Below are 26,080 nucleotides of genomic sequence, written 5' to 3' on the forward strand. Positions count from 1 at the left end.
GTTTCATAGTTAAACTCGTCATTTAATTTTTTAGAGTTAAGCAGCCTTACAGTAGAATTCATGTTCAGGTTGCTGCAGGGTACCCAGGCCCTTATATAAAGCCTTTGAGCGTCTTACTCCTGTCTGTCTCCAAGACCCCAATCTCTTGACTACAGGTCACCTGAGCTCTCAGTGCTCAAATGAACACTTAAAGGGAGCTCAAGTTAGAGCTTGTGTTTCAGGGGACAGGGCATACTGCCCTATCAAAACACTATTAAAAGGATATCTGAGGTCTATGGAGTCTGATAAAATGGGCTGGAATTAAGTGTTTTTTGGCATATATAAAAGGAAGTTATTGAAAGTTGGTTGAGTGAGTTGTCTCTAACTCTTCTGGAATAGCTGTGCTGATTGGGTCTATTTTAAATGCCTTTCCTCCTCTTGTTCCTTAGCATGGTCCTCTGTTGGTAATATGAAGCTCCTCTTGCCCTCATCTTTGGTTTAATGTCCCTGTTCCTTTACTGGGAGGTTCTGTAACTTGGTCATTATACTGTCTGGGAGAACTGAACACTTTCTGCCACACTTGTATGTTAATACTACTTCTATTCCTGCCTCAATTTCTTGATGTCTTGGATAATGTCCTAATAGGTCTCAATATCCAATAGTGATATTGTTGGTCTAATCAGGACTACTTCATTCTAGTCTTCCGTACGACTTTCTTTAAATTCAGGCAATGATGCTTTCAGATGTCAAAGGTCCATTGAAAGCTGAAGCTGTTTGCTTGCTCCATAGAGGTGGTATACACTAAAACTGCTCTGGCTGAAATTGTTTAAGAAATATATACAAGAGGCTGATTAAGTCAATGGAAAATTCTATGGAGTGAGGTTAAATCTTCTGCCAAGGCATTGGCTTCCTTCCTGGGTGGAAAGATGTATCTGCAGGATTGTGTGTAAAGTAGTGGGATCTAACTCTTTTGGAGAGAGAATATTTGTGGAATTAAGTTTCTAAAGTGAATAGTACTAGAATAGAATTTTCACTTAGCCATAACAAGAAATCTGTTGCAGCTTTCTAATATTGAAATTGTTGATTTTTATCATCCAATCTTGACTCGTGTTGTAAGGAGTACAGAAATAGAAACTTTACCTGTTAATTGGATTTCTGCTTCTCAGCAGGAATAAGAATTGGATAAACTTAATTGGAAGCATGTTTGTAAATTGTACTAAACTGAATAAGCCTTCGGTCTCTTGTTCTTAGGAATATTCCTATCATTAAGTTATGACTAGTTCCTAGAGTGTATGGATGGATATTGGGTTTTAATTAAACAAACAAGCAGAAACCTTCCTGTCTATTCATGGGAATATGCCAGAAAGACAAGTTTCAGCTGGTGACTAACATGGCAAAAACAGATCTGATCTTCTTTTCCCTCCCCTTCTTTCATGGGTACATAACTCCTCCATTCTTCCTGTTGCTCAAACTGGTAATCTTGATTTCACCGTTGACTCTGCCCTATCTTGACCCACACATCCAAATCATGAGTAATCCTTATTGTTTCTTACTGCATAGCAACTGTAAGATCTGACCATTTCTCTATCCCTGTGCTGTTGAAACTCTTGTCCAAACCCTGATCTTCCTGCACCTTGATTATTGTAGTTGCCACTAAACTTCCCCCTCAAATTCATTTAGAATACTGCTAAAATAATCTTCAGGCTGCCTGACTAGATTATCCTTCTAAGTCCCTTCCTTGGCTTTTCTGCTGTATCAAACTGATCCTTGCTTTCAAAACCCTTAACTCTCACCTGCCTTACCTATTTACCCTATTTGAGCTCAGTCAACTCCTTCCTTCACTTAAGTGAATTGAAGCTACAATCACTGGTATCTCTACTTCACCAACAAGTATTTCTCCTGTGCTGTCCCTTATGAAATGAAAAAGTTTCCTGTCCAAATCCATAAAGTCCTTTTACCCTCTAAATCCTTTCTCAAAACTCACCTTGTCAGTAAACTAAAACCTGATAGCTACATGGTGTGAGGTGAGTTGATTACTGCTCCTAAGAACTGTTCACTTGTTTCTCTCATTTACCTTTCTCTTTTAAGATTGTAAGCTCTTAGGGGCACAACAGTGTAGAACGTGACATTTGTACAGGACCTAGAACAATGGGTCCAAACCTGGCTGAGGCAGTGCTACATGCTACTGCAATATGATGTGCTTTAGATTTTTGCAAAAATAAGCACGCATGCACCATTTCATACAAAGAGTCTCAAGGGCCACTGAAGTCCTTTCTCTAGATACTCTAGGCTTGTAGTAAACTCCCAAGGTTATAGCTTCTCTCTGACCTTGGATAGGTAGATGCTGCCACTACCCAAGGACAAAAACCCCTTTGAGAACTCAGGAAGGCACACTTGGGAATTCCTTCCTGTGGGGTACCCTCAAGCCCTTTCACACCCCCCTCCAGGGAAGAGCTGAGAAAGAACAAAGGAAATCAGCTATTGCTACCAGCTAATTAAACATACACAAACCTCTCAAGACACGCATCTTTTTTTTTAACAGGATTGGAGGGTTTTTTGTTTAATAAAATTTATCTGAAACCTCAGGGTATTGCTAGATTTAAAAAGAGCAAATACAAAAATTAAGAATAATGAATAGCTTTCTTGAGGTCCTGCTTAAAAGTTACAAGCAAAACAAAAGCACCTGGGGTTAGCACAGAGGAGTCCACAAGCCATAAAGAAATAAGAGAGAAACTTAATTGCGTCATTCTAGACCTTTCCTGATCACCTTAGATATCTGGGGTTTCAAATGAGAAGCTTCTAGGTATGATCTGATTTTTTTTTTTTTTTTTTTTTTTTTTTTCCTCCATACCTAGCCCAAGCTCTTACAGCATAGTTCCAGCCCTATCTCTGCTCTCCGGGAGAACAACACAGACAAAGGGGAAATTCCCCCCCTCCCCCATTTAAAAAAGTTCTAGTTTTTGCATTGGCTCTTTTGGTCAGGTGCCCACTCCCTTACCTTTTACCTATGGACTTTTTAACCCTTTACAGGTAAAGCAAGTAGAGAACAGCTACTAAAAGGGATTTTATGGCTGGCTGGGTGTCCATAAAAGGGAGCTACCCTCCCCCTTCATTTATCACAGATGTAGTGGCCAATAATGTAAAGGCTACATAGCCACTGTTCTTGAGACTACAAAATAGGGAATGCAAATCACTTGTAATTACAAATAGTGGTGAACTGATCTTATGGCTCTGAAGAAGTTTGGAGTTGGGTTGTATTTGCTCTCTTCTAGCTTGATGGGATGAAACTAGGATTTTATGGGATCTGGAAAAGGGCCAGAGAAGAGTTGCTTTTAGTCTAATGGGCTCTCAATACTCTTTTGTGGGAAATATGGGGTTAGACAGGGATCTACTGAGGGGACTCTACTTGATAGATGTGCATGGAAGAAATGTCTAGACCCTTTTGAAGAGTCTGGCAGAGCACTGATCTTTAATGTTCTTGATTAGTTAAGCTAAGCTAGCTCAGTGCCTTGCCAGATATCTGAACATCGTTATTTTAAACAAGTTGACCTCCATGTCCAGGGTCAGAGCCATAGGGCCATCTGACTCAAGTGTAGGCCATGGGTGTGGGTTTTTTTTTTTTTTTTTTTTTTTTTTTGAGAGCCTCTAATCCAGGGATGGGCAAACTTTTTGGCCCACGGGCCACATCTGGGTGGAGAAATTGCATGTAGGGCCACGAATGTAGGGCTGGGGCAGGGGGGGAGTGTGGTGTGCAGGGAAGGGCTCAGGGCAAGGGGTTGGGGCAGAGGAGGAGTGTGGGATTTATAAGGGGGGCTTAGGGAAGGGGGTGCAGGGTGTGGCAGGGGGTTGGGGTGCAGGAGGGGTGCAGCAAGGGGTTGGGGTATGGGGTGCAGGCTCCAGCCTGGCGCTGCTTACCTTGAGCTGCTCCGGGGTGGCAGTGGTGCACACTGGCCCTGGCCCTGCACCACTCCCGGAAGCAGCTGGCACCATGTCCCTGCAGCCCCTGGGGGTTGCAGAGGCAGAGGGGGCTCTGTGCACTGACTTCGCCTGTGGGTACCTCCCCCGAAGCTCCGATTGGCTGTGGGGTTTCCCGTTCATGGCCAATGGCAACTGTGGGGGGGGGGGCAATGCCTGCAAGTGAGGGCAGCTCGCAGAGCCCTCTGCACTCCCTTCCCCCTGGGGCTGCAGGGACGTGATGCCCGCTGCTTCTGGGAGTGGGCGTGCGACACCACGGGTGGCAATCCCGCGGCCAGATCCGGCCCGTCAGGGCTTTGGATCTGGCCCACAGGCCATAGTTTGCCCACCCCTGCTCTAATGTATCTGAATGGAATATGGAAGAAGCAAACAGCAACATGAGAAGAGTGCAAAATACTAAGCCATGATTGGCTTCCTTTGAGAGGAGTAACCCATTAGTTACAAACCAATCAATAAACATACTGAATGAAAACTTCAAACCAGTATGCAGGGCTTGAGAAACTGTCACCTGTTAGCCAGAAAAGTAAACCTAATCTTACTTCTGTTAGCTAGGCAGGGCAGCAATAAAAAATGAAGGGAAAAGGGGGGCAGCAGTGGAGCTACTAAACAGTTTCTTGATATGAAGCCAACACACTTTAGCCTCTCATCTCTTGGTTGATTGGGGGGTGGGTGGGGGGGGGGAGAGGGGTGAGACACAGGTTGTTGCAGTTGTAGCTCTTCTGACTACTAAAGGGAAGTAAAAGGCGAGTGTTCTTCTCTTTTCTCCCCTTCCCCCTTCCTTTTTTGCTTTTCCATTGAGTATGCATATGCTTTTGGCTTCCAACTCCATTGTTGCTGGCTATGGGAAGGAATACCAGTGACCTGGACAGAAGGTGCTGCTGCTTGCAGAATACTTGATTTGCATCTCTTGAGAGCAGAGATAACTTCTTACCTCAAGCATGTTATATTTAACATGGAGAGGAAAAAATGGCCTAGAAACATCTACACTAGGATTTCCACGGCTACTAACTCAGTTCAGTTGAATTGGTGGAAGCATTATTGTAACTCTGAAATTACCTAGTATAGTTTTTGTTTTAGAGCATAAATGTCTGCTTATGTCTCTGCTCCTGCATCTAGCAGCTTCCTAGCAGGGTTCAAATACAAAAGAGTTCTATCTTACTCAGCTGCAAATTGACCTGCTTGGCAGAGGAGTTTTCCTAGGTCACATGGCTGCATGGGAGAGTACTATTTTCCTTAAGCCAAACTGGTTCTCTGCACTATTGGCTTATACTCTAAACTTTGAGTCTAGAAGCTATGTGTTTTTAAAAAACAAAAACAAAAAAAAACCCCACACAAACACTTTCATACTACTGAGATGGCGTGAATACTTGTGAGCATTGTTGTCTGAAGCTCGACTGTTGCATTTTAATTTTCAGATGCAAAAGATCTGAACGGGTGGAAAAGAACAAGTTCCAATTCTACTGAATATTAGTTGATTAAATATTTAGGTCTGAAATTTTATTCTGGACTTGGCATCTTGACTGATTGTGGGACAGTTTGTGTTTGAAATAACCAGTAGAAATATTTCCAAGTATAAACTACTCTCATACAGATAACTAGTATGGTGTAGGAATATGTACATGGGAATTCATTCTAGCACACGATCTAAAAGCGTTGAAAGACTTTGAAGAAACATCTGCTATAACTTCCAATGTCAATATATTCAATTTGCTGTTGAAAACAGTATGAAAAGTTAGTACTAGCAAACAGGAAACTCCTCCCAGTCAATCCAGGTCAGAAGGTGTTCTAGTAAAACTCCACCCTTTCATATGGAGATGTTACCCGAAACTACTTCTGAATCTTTGGTCTGATCAGTGCTAACAAAGGTGCTCTTAAAAGGCTAGTTGTATTAGCTTAAGGATGCTTAAATAACTTTTTCAAGGATTTGTTTCTTACAAATGCCAGCTCCTTTCTTGTGTTGGAATCTCCATAAATCAGGGATAGATGTGGCAACTAGTCTAGTCTTGTAAACAAGTTTGTAATTTTAAACTATAAGTGAGAACATAATTTCAAATAAACTTGTGGTACTTAAGTATTATGTCTCGTACTTAACCTACATTTGTATATGAGTGCATGATTTCTGCTCTTCCTCCCTTTTTTAAGGTAAGGTGAAGACCTTTCTACTGTAGAGTGGTCCAAACAGCAGCATAAATCTGTGTAATCTCTCTGCTTTAGATCAGACTGGTGATGGTGGGGAGGTTGTCCTGTCTCCTTTTCTTTCTGCTTTCAACTAGGGTTGTCAAGTGATTAAAAAATATTAATCGCAATTAATCGTGCTGTTAAACTACAGAACACCGTTTATTTAAGTATTGTTGGATGTTTTCTATATTTCAAATGTATTTCAGTTACAACACAATATGAAGTGTACAGTGATCACTGTTTGATTACAAATACACCGGACCCTCGCTAGAACATGCGTCTATATAACACTAATTCGGATATAATGCGGTTGCGGCCATGGATCCCACATAAAGTACTGTACAGTACAATTTTTTTGAGTATAGACGTGATAAATCTACTCTAGTACTCCACCAGAACGAGGAGCGCAAGCGCAGTCGATGGGAGAGCGCCAGCTATTCACGTACTGTAGCTGAAGTTATGTCTCTTAGATCGACCCTGCGCAGTAGTGTAGACAAGCCCTAAGACAATTGCTGTAGGCCTAGAACGCCATACAAATGTAATAAAAATGTACAGGTATTTATCTTTTTAGAAAGATGTCAAAAATGGGCAAAAGGAAGGCTTACTTGGTGCAGGAGAAATTGGACACTATCAAAGGACTTAGAAATGGCGAAACCTAGGCAAAGATTAGCTGCGATATTGGCATTAACGAGTCCGCCTTTCGTGGATGGCTAAAGAATGCTGACAAGCTCGGAAACTTACATTCATAACCTGGATGAAGAGCATGGCCTTCAAAGAAAACGAGCCCGTTTAGCGAATGATGCCGATCTTGATTCTGCGCTATACATGTGCTTTGTGCAAGAACAGCAGAAAGCCATTCTGATCTCTGGTCCGCTTATAGCCATGCAAGCAGAAAAATTCGACCGGGAACTTAATGGCTAATTCAGCAATTTTAAGGCGAGTTCAGGTTGGCTATGGCGATTTCAGAAAAGACACTGCATCTCTCAGATTGCAGTTTCGGGAGAAGAATGTTCTGCTGATGCCGACGCTGCACAATCATACCCTGCAAAGCTGAGGGAAATTTTACAGGCAGAGGGTTACTCGGAGGAACAGGTTTACAATGCAGACGAAACTGGAATTTATTATAAAATGTTGGCTGTTAAAACCCTGGTTTGTCAGAACAGATGAATGTAAGGAAGAAGGATATAAACAGGCAAAAGATTGCCTTACTTTATTGTTGTGTGAATGCAACAGGCAAGCATAAAATTAAAACCATTGTGCATTGGAAAGTCTCGCATGTCTCGATGCTTTCATCACATAAACGTGAATTGCCTGCTGTTTTTGTACAAGAACTCCAAAAATTCCTGGATCATGAGATTTTTGAACAACGGTTCTTCACCGAATTTGTCCCTTCTGTGCGAAAGCATTTGCAGGCAAAACGCTTAGAAGAAAAGACTGCTCTTTTGCTAGACAACTGCCAGCGCATCCTCCGGCTGAAAGACTCAGAACCTGAGACCGTAAAATACAGGTTGGATACTTACCTAAAAACACGACTTCCAAAATCCAGTCACTTGATCAAGGTGTTATTGCCATTTTTAAGCAGCACTATCAACTAAACTTGGTAGGACAAATGATAGAAAGCGAGTTGTCTGTCACCGGTTTTTCTGAAGAAGTTGATTATAAGACTTTTTTTACATTGGTGGCGATTCCTAGAATTTATTACGTGCTGAAATAATAAACAGCTGTTGGATGGTGGACTGAGATTTGTTTGGTCACCTGCTCCTGGAAGAAAATAAAGAAAGCCGATCACAGTCTGACGAGGAATTCGACTTCAAGCGATTTACAGAAGAGGAAGTTGGAAGAACAGACATGGAGTGGATGCAGTAGCTGTATCAGCAACTGTCCGGGCTTGGGGTAACCGTTCTGCCACAAAATATAGAGGCGACGATGAAGCAGAAAATTTTTTGTCCTGTTGCTGAACGGATGACCAAATTCTTCAGGTAGTACGATCAAACAACATTCCAGAAGCTGAAGAATTGGCCTTCACTGTGGAAGAAGAGGCGGAAGATGAAGTTGACGTCATTCCAACGTCAACTGCGACTATAGCCGGCTTGGAGACTGCTTTGAGATGGTTCAAGACGTTGAGCCTATTAAAAAATTATGCAGCTATGTAGTCTCTCAGTTTGCTAAGCAGCACAGCAGCAAGAAGCAAAAGCAACTCATTGAATTTTTTAAGAAAAACTAGACTAGTTTATTGTAATGTTGCTTTATTAGAGATTTAAAGTAGACACTTGTTTCTCGTTTGTCCTTCAAGTAGGAGTTTATTTTCTAAGGTTTTCTATACTTTATGGATGTGACATTTACTGTATACAGTAATTTCATTTTAACAGGGTCCCCGCTATAACGCAGTACTTGGCATGGATCCCAAATCACTTGTTCTAGTGAGGGTCTGGTGTATTTGCACTGTTAATGTATTAAAAAACAAAATAAATATTTTTTCAATTTAAGTACTGTAGTGCAATCTCTTTATCATGAAAGTTGAACTTACAGATGTAGAATTATGTATAAAAAAACCTGCATTCAACAATAAAATTTAAAACTGTAGACTCTGAAAGTCCAATTGGTCCTACTTCTTGTTCAGCCAATCGCTCAGACAAACCAATTAATTTACATTTGCAGAACGACAATGCTGTCTGCTTCTTGTTTACAATGTCACATGAAAGTGAGAACAGGCATTTGCATGTCACTGTTGTAGCCTGCGTCACAAGATATTTACATGCCAGATGCGCTCAAGATTCATATGTCCCTTGATGCTTCAACCACCATTCCAGAGGACATATGTCCATGCTGATGACGGAGTCTGCTCGATAACAGTCCAAAGCAGTGTGGACCGGTGCATGTTCATTTTCATCATCTGAGTCAGATGGCACCAACAGAAGGTTGATTTTTCTTTTTTGGTGTTTTGAGTTCTGTATAGCTTCTGCATCTGAGTGTTGCTCTTTTTAAGACTTCTGAAAGCAAGCTCCACACCTCATCCCTCTCAGATTTTGGAAGGCACTTCAGATTCTTAAATCTTGGGTCTAGTGCTGTAGTGATCTTTAGAAATTGGTATCTTTGCATTTTATTAAATTTGCAGTGAAAGTGTTCTTAAAAAATGTGCTGGGTCATCATCTGAGACTGCTATAACATGAATTATATGGCAGAAGGCAGGTTAAACCGAGTAGGAGACGTACAATTCTCCCCAAGGAATTCAGTCACAAATTGAATTAACTTTTTTTTTTTTTTTTTAAATGAGCGTTATCAGCATGGAAGCATGTCCTCTGGAACAATAGCCAAAGCATGAAGAGGCATATGAATTTTTAGCGCATCTGGCATGTAAATATCTTGTGACGCCGGCTACAACCGTGCCGTGCAAATGCCTGTTCTCACTTTCAGGTGACATTGTAATTAAGAAGTGAGCAGCATTATCTTCCGTAAATGTAAACAAACTTGTTTCTCTTAGCAATTGGCTGAACTACAACTAGGACTGAGTGGACTTGTAGGCTCTAAAGTTTTATATATTGTTTTTGAGTGCAGTTATGTAACAAACTACATTTGTATGTTGCACTTTTATGCTCGAGATTGCACTACAGTACTTGTATGGTGTGAACTGAAAAAAAATATTTTTTTACAGTGCAAATATTTGTAATAAATATAAAGTGAGCACCGTACACTTTGTATTCTGTGTTGTAATTGAAATAGATACATTTTCAAATGTAGAAAAACATCCAAAAAATCTAATAAATTTCAGTTGGTATTGTTTAACAGTGCAATTAATCATGATTAATTTTTTGAGTTAACTGCGATTCATCAACAGCCCTACTTCCAACCCTTCCTACTTCCCCCTTCCAACTTTTTCTCCTCTTTTGAACAGCACTGAGTCACTCTTCTTTCTGCTCCTTCTCAGTGTTGCTATTTACCATCCACCCAACTTCCTATGAGCCTTCCTCTCTGATTTCAGCTGATGGTCTCCTCTTCTCTCCTCAATCTCCCATATTCATTCTCTGTGATGTCAACTTCCATGTTTGACTCATCCAACCCTGTGGCTTCATGTTTCCTCTCCCTCATTTTGTCTTATTTTTTTTTTTTTTTTTTTTTTTTTTTAATTTTGATCCTACCTGCTTCAACTCTTCCACTCATCCAATCAGCCATTCCTTTGACTTTTATTTTCTCCAAGCACTGTTTCATTTCCTCTCCCCCTAGTCCCTCAAGACCATCTACCTGGTCTTTACCATTGCCTATCAGCCCTCCCCCAATGTCCTCTTATTTGGCCTTTCTGTGACTTCCCATCAATCAGCATTGATGACTTGTCTGCTCTTAACCCTTTCCTCCCTATCTTCTCTTCCATTTTTTCCACTGATAAGGTGGTTGTTTCTCTCCATTCTTCATCCTTTTTGCTCTTTTCTCCCATTGCAAAAGTCTACTCTGTCAATTTTCGGCCCAAGCTTACTCCAACCTTTTTGCTTCCTCCCCCCCCCTTCTGATTTCTGCCAGAGATCCTCTTCAGCACCTTGTGACCATGCTGACTTCTTCATCAGAAGTTTGTTCTCTCCTCCTTAATTTCTGCCAATATAACTAGGATTGCAGACATGCGATTCAACTATCTTCTCACACCTTTGACTAATTCCACAAACCACAGGATTTTTCAGATTTCTTGCAAGAGAAAATGACATGTTTCCTTCTTCCGCAGCTCTGTGCTTTCTTTCTCTGTCATAAATGTAGAAGTCTCCTCTGCGCTCTTCTCTTAACCACTTCAGTACTAGTTACCCTGGCCCATCTCCTGATCTTCCTCACATCCACTGTTGTCCTTTCCCAAACATTTCTCCTTACCTCTCACCTTCCTCTAGGTTTTCCTTCACAATATACATATGGTCTAGTTGCTTCAATCTTTAAAAAAAAAAAAAAAAAAATCTCTCTGCTTGCCTCTCCAACTATGTCCCTTCTCCTTTTAATCTCTATACTCATTTAACTGCACTGTTTGCATTGCTGTCTGCAGTTCCTCTTCTATTCAGCTTCCACCCCTTGCACTCCACTGAAACGACTCTCTAAAATGACCTCTTACTGGTCAAAGCTCAGTCAGCTACCTTCAGCCATTGACCATGCTTTTCTTAAAACTCTGTCCTCCCCTTGCTTCCAGTACTCTGGCCTCTCTAACTGCTCCTTCAGCATGTTGATAGGAAAATCCACCATCTCCCAGGCTCTGTGTGGGGGTTCCACAGGGTTCTGCTTCTCTTCCTCTACACACGTGTGGATAATCCCATCCACAGACAAATTCAGTACAGTCTCTATACTGAGAACTTGCAGATATTCCTTTCTACTCCATACCTGTTTTCTTCTGTCCAAACTAAAAACCGTTTTTTCTCTCGTGAATGTCTAAGCAATCACTCATGTTCAACCTGGTTAGCACAAAGCTCTTAATCTCCCCTCCCCCCACCAAGCCCTCCTTTCTCAATCACTATGGACATTGCTGTACTGCCTGTTGCTCAGGCCGGTAACCTGGGTATCATTTTTGACTAGGACCTCTCTAGGGTATCCCCCTTGGATGTAAGCTGTGTAACAGGATCTAGTCAAGTCTTGCAGATTTTTTCCACATACCACTTCTAAGATATGGCTTTCCCTGTGCATTCACGCAGCTAAAACTCATTCGAGTTCTCATCTTGCTTACTGCAACATTCCTTTTTTTCTCTGGTCTTGACAAAGGTATTCTTCTTCCACTCATCCATTCAGAATGCTGCTTCATAGACCATTCTCCTATCCTGTCATTTTGATCATGTCATTGATCTTTGCATCCCTATTTGCAACTATTTGTGCTTCCTACTTTTGAAACTTTATGGTTTCTGCTTTGCTTGATTGGGAGGAGGAGAGAAGTGGCTTTGAAGTTGTTCCTTTTGTGAGTCTGGGATGGGAAAAGCCAATGGTGTCCTTAAGAAGGATGAGTTATTTTCATTTTTTAGTAGGGGATAATGGGTGAAAGGTGCTGCTTGTGTCAATATCAAAGTTGCATGTAGGCAAGAAAATGTGTCCATCCACAAAAACTTCTTCTCATTCCAGAAGCAAATTACTTTATGAAGTATCAGACAGACTTTTTTTACAAGTGAAGGTGAAATGTTACTACTTGGTAGTTTTAGGTTTGCCTTGTTTTATACACTCCCCCCCCCCCCCCCCGGAAGGAATCTGTCAATACGGTTGATCTAACAGTTAACATTGAAGGTGTACTAGTATCCATGTAATGAGCAAATATAATAGGTAGATAAGGTTTTTAGAATATAATCTTTACATGCATTTTTCCTCAGATTTTATGAAATACAAGTGCTGTGAAATTTCTTTCCTAAACTACTGTTCTTTCATACTTCTAAATGTTTACTTGTAACATTTCTTGGTATCGTGTACAGGGGCAAACTCAACTGGCTGTTTGGCTTTATTTAAAAAAAAAAAGTCCTCCCTCCCCCCCCCCCCCCATAATCACTTCTGCTTGCTTTAATGACTAAAATAGTGGCCTTTTGTTTTTGTTGTCATACTGCTTTCTCCTGTTGCTGCAGAGCCAGCACAGCTAAGAGAATGAGGCCAGATCTATACTACAGACCTATATCAGTATAGCTGCATCGCTCAGGGGTGTGAAAAATCCGCACCTCAGGTGACTTAGTTATACCGACCTAACCCCTGTGTAGACAGCGCTGTGTCAATGGGAGAGCGTCTCCCATTGACGTGGCTATTGCCTCATCGTGAGTTGGATTAACCACGCCAAGGGCGAAAACTCTCCTGTCGGCATTAGTAGTGTATTCACTAAAGTGTTACAGCTGTGCAGCTGTAGTGCTATATGTGACGACAAGCCCTCAGTTGAGTATAGCCTTTTTCTAAAATGGACCATAATAAACATTTGTTAATGTGCAGTCAGTTACATATGCAGACCTGTTGCACATAATAAAATTGCACAAGTGTCAGGCATAATTTAACCTGCTGACGTTATTTGTGGCTGGCTGTTTGAAAGGGAACTTAAGGCTTAATTTGTCACAGGATGATTGTGAGGCATGCCAGTCTTTTTTTTTATTTTTCCTGTATGCTGACTACTTTACATAGATTGCATAGATATTGTTGAAGTAATGCACTACAATACCATTTTAAGGGTTATTCCATTTAAAAAAATGGTCTTAAATTAATAACTTTTATTTTGTTCTAGTTAGTAAGGTTACAGTTGAGGTCTTAAAGATTTGTCCTTAAAGTAGGCCTTGATGTCTAAACGCAGTATTTCTAGTTGATCACGTCAGTTTAACAATGTACTGCAAGCTAACAATAAAAATGCAAGTCAAATTTGACTGTTGCCTCAAAATTGGAAGGGAGGACTTGCCTTGAATGTCTATTTTAATAATTAAATGCTATTTCAAAACACATGTTGCATCACATGAAACCTAAATCAACACAATTCAGTTATTGAAATTGGATGCTCTATACTGTGAGCACAGTGGATTGTGTAGCGATCATAGAATATCAGGGTTGAAAGGGACCTCAGGAGGCCATATAGTCCAACCCCTGCTCAAAGCAGGACCAATCCCCAGACAGTTTTTTTGCCCCAGATCCCTAAATGGCCCCCTCAAGCATTGAACTCACAATCCTGGGTTTAGCAGGCAATGCTTAAACCACTGAGCTATCTGCATATTTTGCTATTGTCATTTAGTTGGTAGTTTACTGAAGTTTGTAATTCTTTCCTTGAACCAAAATGTTGAAGAATTTCAAAATAAGCGTTAAGCTGCAGAACTAATTTGGTATAGAGACATGTTACTGGGCTTTGATTATCCTGAGTTAGCATGTTTTTTTTTGTCTGTCTTCCCATAGCATTTCAGGCTTATTCTAATATTAAAGATGCTTGTGTAATAAATCAGTACAACTTGTGTTTTTAAAATGGCTTTTTCATGTTGATGCTAATAAGGTATTGTCTACTTCAGCTAGCTTTTCAGGATCAGTTTTGCCCAGTATAAACTAGATTAAGTGGCTGGGAGTTTGAACTTCTGCCATTGCATTGACTGACTGGACATGGGCTTCCTGTTTCTATGACTATAGAACTAATTAACGATTTAAAAAAAATCCTTATGATCTTGGAGTTAGAAATACTTCCATAACCGTTCCAGCTGCAACAGCTCAACCACTATGTTAAGCACCGTATCTGGGAATGGAAAGGCATGTCACTTGATATGAAATCACCCTCTTTCTATGCTAGGCTGTACATATGTTGGTGTTCCCTGAAATATTCCCCCAAATGCTTCACCAGCAAAGAAAAACAATTTGTCATGCATCCTATTTAGGAAACTTATTGGCTTGTTTCCACCTGCTGGAGAAAGGAAACCATTTGTTGCTTAGTATCGCCTAAGGTGAAATTGTTTAAAGGGACTAATCTTTCTTCCTTCTCTAAACTTGTAGAGAAACTACTTTGAAGGAGGTGGCCTTCTGGTAAGCAATAGTCCTACTACCTACTTGACATCAGAATGAGGTGGCCTGATTGCTAATCATGCTCTTGAGTCAACTTTGTTAACAGTGATAATTGGAGAGCTCTGCTGGCAGCTTGCTAGTTTTCCAACGGATGCTAGCTCTGTTGGTCATACATGAGCACTAAGTAGAAACTGCTTGTGTAGTCCAGCTGGGACTACCAGTGAGGCTTTAAGCTGCTTGTGATTGTTGGGTTTGTCAGGCCCCCATGAACACCAGATCTTGTCCAGGAGCAGTGCCGGTGAAATGTTATGGTACCACTATCTGGTGTTCACCATCTCTGCATCCAGAACTTGGTGTTTGGTTACTGTAACCTACTAACCATTTTGCCTATTTTTAGATTTTTGGCATGTGCACAAATATATAGGGTCTCCATGATCTTCTCTGGCCTTTTATAAACATAACCTACCTGGCAGTTCAGCAACAAAGAAGTACTGTTCTTTTCACACACCAACTGCAGGTAACCTTTGACAGAGACTAAGGGGGAAGGTCAGTGGTGAGATAGAATTCTGCATGAAGACATGCATAAAGCCAGCATTCAGGCACAATCACTCTTTTGAGGCTCATCTTTGCACAGCAGATCTCGTCTGATTCTTTGCAGATACTCATTTAGTCCACCTGAAGCATGCTAAATTAGTAGTAGCAATGGTCCACTGGCTGCAAATACAGCTAATGCTTGGCATTTAGGCATAGATCAATGTGAGTTAGGCATCTAAATTCATCTGAGGATCTGGATCTTAATGCTTTTACCAGGGGATGTCTGAACACTCCAGTGTTTAGTACTAAAATCCATTTTACAGATGGGGAAACTGACAGATTGGATAAGTCAATGTCATGCAGTGATTGAGTGATAGCTATAGCAGAGCTCAGGTCTCCAGACTCTGTCCCATGCTCTAACTGCTAGAACACACCTGCCTATATATCTTTGGCACCTTTATTGCCGTCCTTCCTATGGTGTCTGGCCTCTTGAAATGTGATCACCAAGCAATGGCTGTTCCAACCCCTGCCCGGGGCAGGAAGGCAGTTTGGGTGCCAGACTTGTTAAATGTCTTCAAATGGTTTGTGGTGGGATGTGCTTGAAACATTATGGACGGTTCTCTCAAGTTCAAGTCCGTTAAGGACCTTGTACGTGAAAGCAAAATAGCTATGGACCAGTACTTTGGCATTATTCATGGCTTAAGCAGCAATTGGATACTCCTTCTGTATGAAGAAGGCAAGCCAGTGAAACCTTGACTAATAATACTCAGCTGCAAATAATGGGTACTTGAACACACACAACCTTAGCAGTTCACTTGATGCATGTGATGTCTGTAACTTCACATGTTAAATCAGTGCCCTGCTACTTAAAATGCAGTTTTGACAAAATTTGTTCGTCATAGTAGATATAAACAAGAAGCTAAGCTGTGCCTTGTAGACCTCTAAATAAGGGAAGAGCACTTACAGTACTGCCTGTGTGGGGCTTGTTCTTGAAAAGATAAAGGAATTCAGTGGATGAGAAGGGACTCAGATTTACTTATGAATCTAACCACTTCTGAATAAGAAAAGTACTGAAATTGCATGATGGAACTCTAGGACAGTGTTTTTCCAAGTTCGGGTCGTGACCCAGTACTGAGTCGCAGCATGTAAGGCACTGGATCGCCTTGCTCAGTACCCAAGGACCCTAGCAGCTATGGTCCGCACTGCTGACCAGGACATTAAAAGGCCTGTCGGCAGTGCTGCCCAGCTAAGACAGGCTAGTGCCTACCTGTTCCGACACCATGCTGCCCTGGAAGCAGCCAGCAGCAGGTCCGGCTTCTAGGCAGGGGAGGCCACGGGGCTCCGTGCGCTGTCTCCATCCCAAGCACCAGCTCTGCACTCCCGTTGGCTGGTTCCCAGCCAATGGGAGCTGGGAGGAGGAGGGGCAGTGTCTGCGGGCGAGAGCAGCGCGGAGCTGCTTGTGCGCACCTCTGCCTAGGAGCCGGACCTGCTGCTGGCCCCTTCCAGGGTGCAGCGTGGTGTGCAGCACCAGGACAGGCGTCAAGCCTGCCTCTGCACCCGAGCTGTGCCGCTGATTGGGAGCCACCAGAGGTAAATCCATGCTCCATACCCCAATTCCCAGCCCTGAGCCCCCCCAAATCTGGAACCCCTTCCTGCATCCAAAACCCCTCATTCATGGCCCCACCCCAGAGCCCTGATTCCCCCTCCCACACCTTAAACCCCTCATCCCCAGTTCCATTGGGTCACGGGCATGAACAATTTTCTTCAACTGGGTTCCCAGAAAAAAAGTTTGGAAACCACTGTTCCAGGAGAATCTCAATAGAATCCTGGGCTCCCAGGAGCAAGGATGTGGAGGACCCCTTCTTTTATAATAAATCTCGGCACTCCTTAATTAGGTCTCGTCTTCGGCAGGCATGACTACTGAATCCTCTAACTGGAGACCCGAGGAGGTAGCTAAAATTTTGATCGTGGAGACTAAAAACTGATGTGAAAGTTCCTGCACTTGCTCATTAACTAAAGGTCTCTGATTATAAGGGGAACATAACGAAGTTTTGGGTCAGGGCAAAATCACATGAACAAAAGGAAATCTTTAGTATAACACTTGAGCAGTGACACTGAGGCCTTAGATTGTATCTGTCTAAACTCAGAGTATGAGCCTGTCCTGAGACCCTGAAACAGCTATTAAGTATAGGAGATGGTAGCGGCTCAGTGGAAGAAATGTATCTAGATGCTTGTTTTGTAGACGCCCAAAATGCACCAGACAATGAAAATATCAGCACACATTTGAACTTCAGTGGTAGTAAATATCACTTGCAAGGTGAGAGTCTCTTTGGACTGATTTGGTTTAAGGATCCATGTAAGGTGAGCAGCATGAGGGACAGAATGAGGTTCAACATTGTTTTAGAATTGGGAATAGGTAGAGGCTTGCAGGAAAAAGTAGCTACTATCCAGGCTTTCTAAGTAGAGTGGAGCTCTGCTTCTTTGGGTCTGAATTGCTTTGCATTGCATCTGCCTTCTCTTGTTGCATATCTTCTAAATTATTTGGAATGGAATTCTTCCTCTGTGACATCCAACCTTTTCAATTTTGAGAGCAAAAATATTTATTTTATTTTTTTTTATTTTAATTTTTTTGGAAATGTTTCCTACATAAAATATTTTCATTGCTGTTTGTGGTGGGGTTGTAGCCGTGTTAGTCCCAGATATGCAAGAGATAAGCTGGGTGAAGTAGATTTTTTTCTTTCTTTCTTGGATCAGTTTCTGTTGGTGAAAGAGACAAGGCAAGAAGACTGTTTAAGGAATTGTTACCTCCTGCAACAGATGCCAGAGTCCTGTTCCAACCGCAGCATTGTTCCACCGCCTAGCAGAAACTAGGTATATCTCCATATAATAATAATCTGGGCCCTTGCAAGACAGTTTGTTGTGAAGGAAGAATTAGTGACCTGAGTCAGAATATATGCTGAGAGAATCATGCCCTATTTTTACTTACACCCATGTGTACATGTCCATGTGCGTGCATTTACATGCACCTAGACACGCGTACACATCCTGGAATGAGATGGCCAGACAACTTTCAGTGCAATTGCTTCTTGCAGGAACTTCAACACCATTGCCTGATTCCAGAAAGCAACTCTGCTTCAGAAATTGATACTAGCCCAGGGGTAGGAAGCAAACATGCTTGCTGATGCTGTTTCCTCTCTTAAGAGGGCTCTACTAAAAAAAACTTGGGCATAACTAAAATTACCAACAACAAATTTTAAGAATCAATACCAGTATTAAACCTCAAGAAATAAATTTAAAAAAATCATGATTTTTGAAGGGAGCCAAAGACTAGTGGGTGGGTGGGTGGGGTGGCATTTTAATTTTTGCAACCCCCCCCCCCCCCCCCCCCCCGCACGTATCCTGGGTGAGACAAATATTGTTGTCCACTCTCCCAAACTTATTGGGTTATTGTCATTCTTGCCCCAGCTGAAGGAGCTTTCGCCCTTGCATCTGCCTATCCCCTCCCCAGCAGTTCTGCCCCAACTCTCATCAGCTCACTCTCCCAACCTCACCTTTACTCTCTTCGGTTCCTCCTCTCCACTCCCAAGCCAGGTGGCACACTGTTCCCAGGCTGAGTATTGCATGGGGGAGGGAAAGGGGGCAGAAGAACTGTCCTATTCATGTTGCTCCCGCCTTCCTCTCCTTCTCCTATGAGAATGGCTGGCTGTGGGGAGGGAGAGCACAAGAGTTCTGCCTACAGCAGCTTTGATTGCCCCACTTCCTGGGTGGATTAACCAGACAGGCAGTCATGGAGAAGGCTAAATTCTCTGGGTTGGAGTGTCTCATGTCATTGGAAAAACTGGTGCCAGTCTAGCTCCTACCAGAGTCATGTCTCTTGGGGTGGGAGGGGACCACCGGGGTTGGCAACACTGCAATACTTGCTCACATTAGGGTGACCAGATGTCCCGATTTTATAGGGACAGTCCCGATTTGTGGGTCTTTTTCTTATATAGGATCCTATTTACCCCCCCACCCCCGTCGCGTTTTTTCACACTTGCTGTCTGGTCACCCTAGCTCACATGCTGAGAAAAAACATAACAGAACCACTTGCTAGTGCCTTCCATAACAGTATATTCCATTTCTTTGGGAGTCCTGCAGTCTAGATCTCTAGCAGCCTTGCCTCTAGGTGACGTTGGGGGAATGTTTTATGCATTCTCCGTAGGGAGAATTTTTACTCTAGATGTAAGTAGATAGTGTTAATGAAATGGCTGTGGACAAAATATACTCTTAGTGTACAGGCAGCCAGAAGAAATTTTGTCACTATTTAGTCATGTAGCTGGAAATCTTATACAGTCTCTCCCATGAAGAACAGCTCAGGTTTGTGGGTGATTTTCTCCCCTTCCCCCTTCTTGCAGAGGAGGGGGAATGCATCAGAGCCATGCTTCTGAAGGGAAACTTGTGCATTAGTTGAACACTATACAGTTGACCTACTGTGACTTGGCAAATGCTTCAAATGAAAGATTAGTTAACTTCAGTCTGTGTAGTGCTGGTGGTTTTTGGGGAAACCAGTGTGGTAGTTCTCTTGCAGATAATCTCTAATATTGTGAGGTAGGGAACAATGTAGGAGTCCGGTGCCTAAAGCTAATCGCAGTCTGAGTTATACAGAGACACTGTGATATGCTGCAGCTGCACTAACAGACAAGAGTTTCTAGCATCAGTCTTCCACTAGTCTAGGATTGTGATCAGATTACAGTGCAACATTGAAATCTGGATCTTGCAAAATCCGTGTGAGCAGTTGATATCCTAAGGAAGAGAGGGCAAAAGCCTGTGAAAGGCGCTGGGAACATTGGTGTTATATAACAGGCATGAGAAATCTAACTGGTCAAGGTCGGATCCACAAAGACTAATGTTGAATGAGATGCATAACATTACTTTTAATAATCTCTAGTACTGGTTTTGAATATCTGCTATTCAAAATACCTCTCACTAATATGAGAACACAAGCTTTTAAAATGACTTCAGTGGCTGCGCTAAGTGCTGAGCTATGCTTCAGCACTCAACTCTCAAAATCTGAGCTTAAAAATACCCCTTAAACTATCATACTTTAATACACCTCTACCCCGATATAACATTGTCCTCGGGAGCCAAAAAATCAAATCGCGTTATATCGAACTCGCTTTGATCCGCCAGAGCGTGCAGCCCTGCCCCCCTGGAGCGCTGCTTTACTGCGTTCTATCCGAATGTGTGTTACATTGGGTTGCGTTATATCTGGGTAGGGGTGGATCTGTTTTATCAGCTACTGCAGTCCAAGTGGTGGTTTGAAGTTGACACTTTTTGGACCTTATCCAGTTTTCCTGTCCTTTCTGCTTTCATATAAGTAATGCTAGATTCTTTGTTGCAGCTGTTTTGCCTGCAAATCCTTTTGATTTTTAAAATTATGGATGGAGTCAGAAGTAAAAATACGTTTACTGACCACAGTTCAGTTGCTATCAACTTGCTTACGTAAACACAAAATAGCATAATTTGCCACAATATGAGGTGCTCCTCTTTCTCTGTTTACGAAATGAGCAAGCATGAATCTCAAAATATTTCTATCCAAGGATGTTGGCAGTGCAGTGTGGGGTCTTTCTCTTTTGAGGTCATTGGCAAAGCCGTATTTAGAAAGTCAAAGATATCTGTGAGAATGTTGTAGGCTTCCCAAGATTAAGTATAAAGGCATCATGTACACCTCTACCCTGATATAACGTGACCCGATATAACATGAATTCGGATATAACTCGGTAAAGCAGTGCTCCGGGGGGGAGGGTGTCACACATTCCGGCGGATCAAAGCAAGTTCGATATAACACGGTTTCATCTATAACGCGGTAAGATTTTTTTTTTTGTCTCCCGAGGACAGCTTTATGTCATGGTAGAGGTGTACCTATCTTACTTGAGTAAGCATTTTTTGAGTTGATTATCTTAAGGTAACTTTCTCTCTATCAATTGTAAATTCAGTGCTCCCAACAACTTTAAAAACAGATCAGATTTCATCTGATCTCCGAACAAGAATTTCTGACTAATGACTGGGTCTTGTATGCTGAATGGTTATGTGTTTATCTAATTCACGCATATATGAAGAAGTTTAACATTGTAAAGTATCTCTCTTCCCGCTTTAATCTTGCGCATCCCTTCTTCCAGGAATTGGCAGCAATACAACTGTGCCACCTCCCTCCATAAGGAAGTGTACAGTTTCTCGGAGACTTGTTTAGTTGTCAACTTAATAATGTATGTAGGTACCACTAAAAATAATGCATTTCTCCCTAAATGTTTATAAATGCTGTGGATTTTAAACAGTCCATATCCTTCCTCTTTCCATGAAAGCATCACAAAAAACTAAATGCTCTTTTCTAGAAAAAACTCTAATATAGAATGTCATGTTGACTAAATGTAACTAATACGTACTGACAGTGGATTTGATTTAAATCAAATTGATTTAAATCACTAGTCAGGAAGACTCTATTTAATCATGGTCTTCTACATAAAAGTGCATTCTTGTTGGTTGTTATAACCTTAATACATATTCTTCACAACTCATAGATAGATGTAGGTTTCATTTTTAGAAGGTACACACTATACATCTTTAAACAGTGATTTATTTTGAAAACTTTTCCGATTAGTTTTACAGCGATATCAGAAAATGAATGATTGTTTTGGTAAATGAAATAACCAAGGTAATTGAAGCAGTTCACCTCCCAAGGACTTCATAAATATCTATCTCCAATTCAACAGATTAATCATTAATATTTGGGAGGATTTTCTTGCCATGCTGTATTAGGAGGAGAACATCACCAGACAGACATTTAAACGGTTTTATTTAACTTTTTAACAATATTATTGAGTCTGGATTTTTTTCTTCAACTGCAAACTTATTTTAACAAAACAAGCATGTGTCCTTTGCTTCTCACATTTATCTCCAGATTTCTTCTTTGTCCAGATCTTTTCTGCCCCCAACAATTTCTATTCATTGAACTTCTTGAAACGTTGCACTTTTAGAGAGAGGTAAGGGATTGACTCTCTGTACACAAATTTGCAGAGGGACAATAGAATTGAGGTCTGTTATTTCTCACCTCTCTATATATTATTTATTTTAAAACATTTTTTGCTGTTAACAAGCATGTTACCTCTGGAGACACAAATCCATAGTTTGAGAACGGCAAAACTATCTTCTAGACTGAGCACTGCATCCCATTGGGTAGATTAACCTAAGTAATCTATACAGAAGCCTGTGGAACCCCATAAGATTGGATACCTAATCCATGAACTATTGGAACTCATTTACAAAACTTTTTCTTAAACATTACATGAATATATTCTCATATTATAGAATTAGAATTTATAATCCCTGTTCTATGATGAGATACATTTTAGCTCAAAGGTAGTTTTAATTAAGAAGCTTTTTCCTCAAATCTGCTTTAAATAAAAAAATCTTTTATTTTTTTATATATATATAAAAAAAATAAAAGAAAATCGTGTGTGTGTGTGTTTTTAAATCCACCCTGCATACTGAGCAATAATGAGGTTATCTTTTAGAGTATCACTTGACTTGGTTGGAACAGACTTAAGCCTTCCATTCCATGAAAAGAACAGGAGTACTTGTGGCACCTTAGAGACTAACAAATTTATTAGAGCATAAGCTTTCGTGGACTACAGCCCACTTCTTCAGCTGCATATAGAGTGGAATAAATATTGAGGAGATATATATACACATACAGAGAGCATAAACAGGTGGGAGTTGTCTTACCAACTCTGAGAGGCCAATTAAGTAAGAGGAAACAAAAAAATTTTTTATCACTTCAAAAGTTTTTTTTTTTTTTTTTTTCCCCTCTTACTTAATTGGCCTCTCAGAGTTGGTAAGACAGCTCCCACCTGTTTATGCTCTCTGTATGTGTATATATATCTCCTCAATATTTATTCCACTCTATATGCAGCTGAAGAAGTGGGCTGTAGTCCACGAAAGCTTATGCTCTAATAAATGTTAGTCTCTAAGGTGCCACAAGTACTCCTGTTCTTTTTGCGGATACAGACTAACACGGCTGCTGCTCTCAAACCATTCCATGAAGACACTTTTCTTACTTAATAATGTAGTATCTTCAGGAATCCTTTTCTGTGTCTAAGTGTATTGACTGACTTTTTTTTCTTACAGTGAATGGTAGTGTCTAGAAAGGGTATGTCCCTTCAGGAGAGAGGTGCCAATGTCCAACCGGCCTAATAACAATCCAGGGGGGTCACTGCGACGTTCACAGAGGAACACTGCCGGGGCCCAACCACAAGACGACACATTAGAAGGAAGGTAAGATCGCTATTACCTACAAGTATATTTGAGAAACTCTGAACAAAAGGCATATATATTAGTATGTAAATACAGCATGACTTGATGCTATTAAATTCAGTCTTTCAAGTTCTGTAATCCTAATAACTGGAATTGCTGTGACTTCATAAATGTTTTTCCTCAAATTACAGCTTCAGTGCTGTGGTAGGCTGAAGTGATCAGGTGAAGTGTAAAATACGGAATCTGGTTATATGTAATCTTCCAGCTAGCATGAAATCTAGACATAGAGTGTGAAAATACATAATTTGCTCTCCTGAGCCGCGTAGCCCAAGAGTGATTGTGAACTCCCAAAAAACAGAATCCATCCAGACTACCCCGAAAAAGGATTTATTTACATATCTCTATTACAGCAGGTAGACAGCGTAAACACCAGGTTAACTTACTCCTTTAAATGGGACAAGTGACTGACATAATTTTTTCTCTTTTAACAAGTGAAAACAACTGCTTGTGTGGTGTCAAAGCATTTTATTGTGTGATAAGGCCTGTTTGATCTCAAATTAGATATTTGGCCACTTGATTAATTTCTCAAAACACCTCTTGTATTTAAGAACCAACATACAAAGCTGACTAACAAGAGGACTGCTGCCTTGTGCTGTACACACAGGAAGAGTGTTTCTTAGTAGTCAAGGAGGCATTTGGTCACATTTTGGTCCACTAACACTAGTTTTGGTCTATCCATGATATAAACAGCAGTATGGTCGACAGCTCCTTGGTTAGCTGTTCCTTTTTGACCAGGACAAGGAAATCCAGGTTTACTTTGTTCAAGATGCAACTTTAGCCATCAATAAGGCACTTTGGACCCCAAGGAACAAGAATCTGTCTTCAAGATAGAACTGGTCTTAAGTCCTAGTCAGACATTGCCTTTGCCAGCACCACACAACGTTGGTGCCTGCATTCGTGGCACTGTCAGGCAAGGATTTGGGGCAATTGTAAACCACCTTATCAGCAACCACACTGGCAGCAAAGACCAATATTGCCTCCTCACCAAGGCAGGGGAGATCCAAACACCAGGCTATATAGACTCCTCACACAGATTTCCCCTCTTCCATTCCTAAAACACCAGGGGAAGCACTAAGCTGGCTCATTCAACAAGGAGATGTGATGCTTTCTCAATGTGTGGCTCTGTACTAAAAAGGTACAAGACATTTTCAGTACCTATACCTGACAATTCTGGCAACCTTGAATCACCAGCATCGACATTGGTACTAGTACTGACATCAGCATGGATAATAGAAACCTTAATGGCTGGCTGATTTCAATGTGCGAAGAGGTTGCTATGTTTCTGCCACTGATGTCATAGCCCTGGTCTCTTGGTACCACAGTCACCTTAAATTTGAGAATCACCTCTGCAGGAAGCTTACTCCTCTCCCTCACCAGGGCACACTTTCTCTCCACTTTATCAGGGAAACTTTTCCTCTTTGATCACACTAATCAATGAGAGAGCCTCTCTACAGACCAGGGACTTGAATTTCAGAGCCCAGTCTCATCCACTTCAGGCATGACAATGGCCTGGTCAATCATACTGGAACCAGCCTTATCCCTATAATGCTCCACCTTGACTCTGTTGGATGTACTGGGGACCTACATTCAGGAGTTGCCCTGCATCCTATTGGTCAAAAAAATATAGGAAGTTCTTTTGAGTGCTCGCTCATGTCTATTCCATTCTATGTGTGTGCGGGCCCACATGCACAGTTGTTGGAGATATTTCCTGTAGCGGTATCTATGGGACCAGCTGTGGTGCCCTCCGGAGTGCTAAGCTCATGCGGCAATATATCAGGTGCCACCGGCCCTACACCCTCTGTTCCTTCTTACTGCCCGTGACGGTTGGAGCATCTGGTCTTGCTTAGCAAGAGCATTAGAGGTTCTTCACTGTTTAGACCAGTCTCCTTTGTGTTTAGTTGAGTGATTAGTTAGCTGTTCAGTGTTCTAATAGTAGCTTAGTAGTTAGAGTCCCAGCTGGGACTTTGTCCCGGAGTGGGGCATGCCCAGCTCTCCAGGCTTCAAGCTATGTCCTGAGTGCAGCCAACTGATGACCATCAGTGACCCTCATGATAGCTGTTTAAAGTTCTTGGGGGAGTCGCATAGAAAAAAGTGCCAGATCTGCAAAAATGTTTGTCCCTGGGCTTAGAGTGGGACATTCGATTTGAGGGCCCTTCTCATGGAGGCTGATCTGTGCCTGGCATCAGAGCCCTTGCACTCTGACTCCGTGCCCGGTACTTCAGTATCGGCATGCAGTGCACTGCTGGCAGCGGAATCCACCCAGCACTGTTCCCCCTTACGGGTACCAAAGAAGCAGTCTAAGTTGACTGGTCCGCAGGTACCACAAGAAGGAAACTTCAGGCAAAAGGACCTGTTAGGCCTTGTTCCTGCTACGGAGGCTGTCAGGGCTACCGCTATGGTCTGACCCCCTACCCCAGCCAGGGACCTGCCTCCAACTCCAGGGAGTGGTAGGGGGTGAGGGCCATCTGCGCCTGAAGTGGGCCCGGTGGCCAAAGAACAGTTAGGCTGAGTGACACAGCAGGCACCTGGCCATATGGTGGATCCCGCCAAGACACTGGTACCGACGATCAGGTCAGTTATGGGACTGCCCCCAAAGGCAGTGGAGTGTCCCCATCCCCGGACTGCA

At 41.9% G+C, this 26,080-nt stretch overlaps 1 protein-coding gene across 16 annotated transcripts in view; it reads left to right on the forward strand.

The window, feature by feature from the left end:
• Window positions 1–26,080, forward strand: part of TRIP12 (thyroid hormone receptor interactor 12) — a 166,769-nt gene that overhangs the window by 21,821 nt on the left and 118,868 nt on the right. For 11 of the 16 annotated variants that reach the window (XR_010590363.1, XR_010590364.1, XM_008165915.4 and 8 more), the window contains exon 2: window positions 23,269–23,415. Coding sequence is in view for 14 of the 16 variants with exons in the window: in XM_008165915.4 (XP_008164137.1) it covers window positions 23,318–23,415 (98 nt within the window). In the remaining 2 variants the exon portion in view is untranslated. Of the gene's footprint in view, window positions 1–17,859; window positions 17,977–21,263; window positions 21,351–23,268; window positions 23,416–26,080 lie in introns of those variants that run through there. The other 5 variants (XM_065556944.1, XM_065556938.1, XM_065556939.1 and 2 more) reach the window with 2 other exon arrangements.

Source organism: Chrysemys picta, chromosome 9 (genome assembly GCF_011386835.1).
Source record: "Chrysemys picta bellii isolate R12L10 chromosome 9, ASM1138683v2, whole genome shotgun sequence".
In the NCBI taxonomy this organism is placed as follows: Eukaryota; Metazoa; Chordata; order Testudines; family Emydidae; genus Chrysemys; species Chrysemys picta.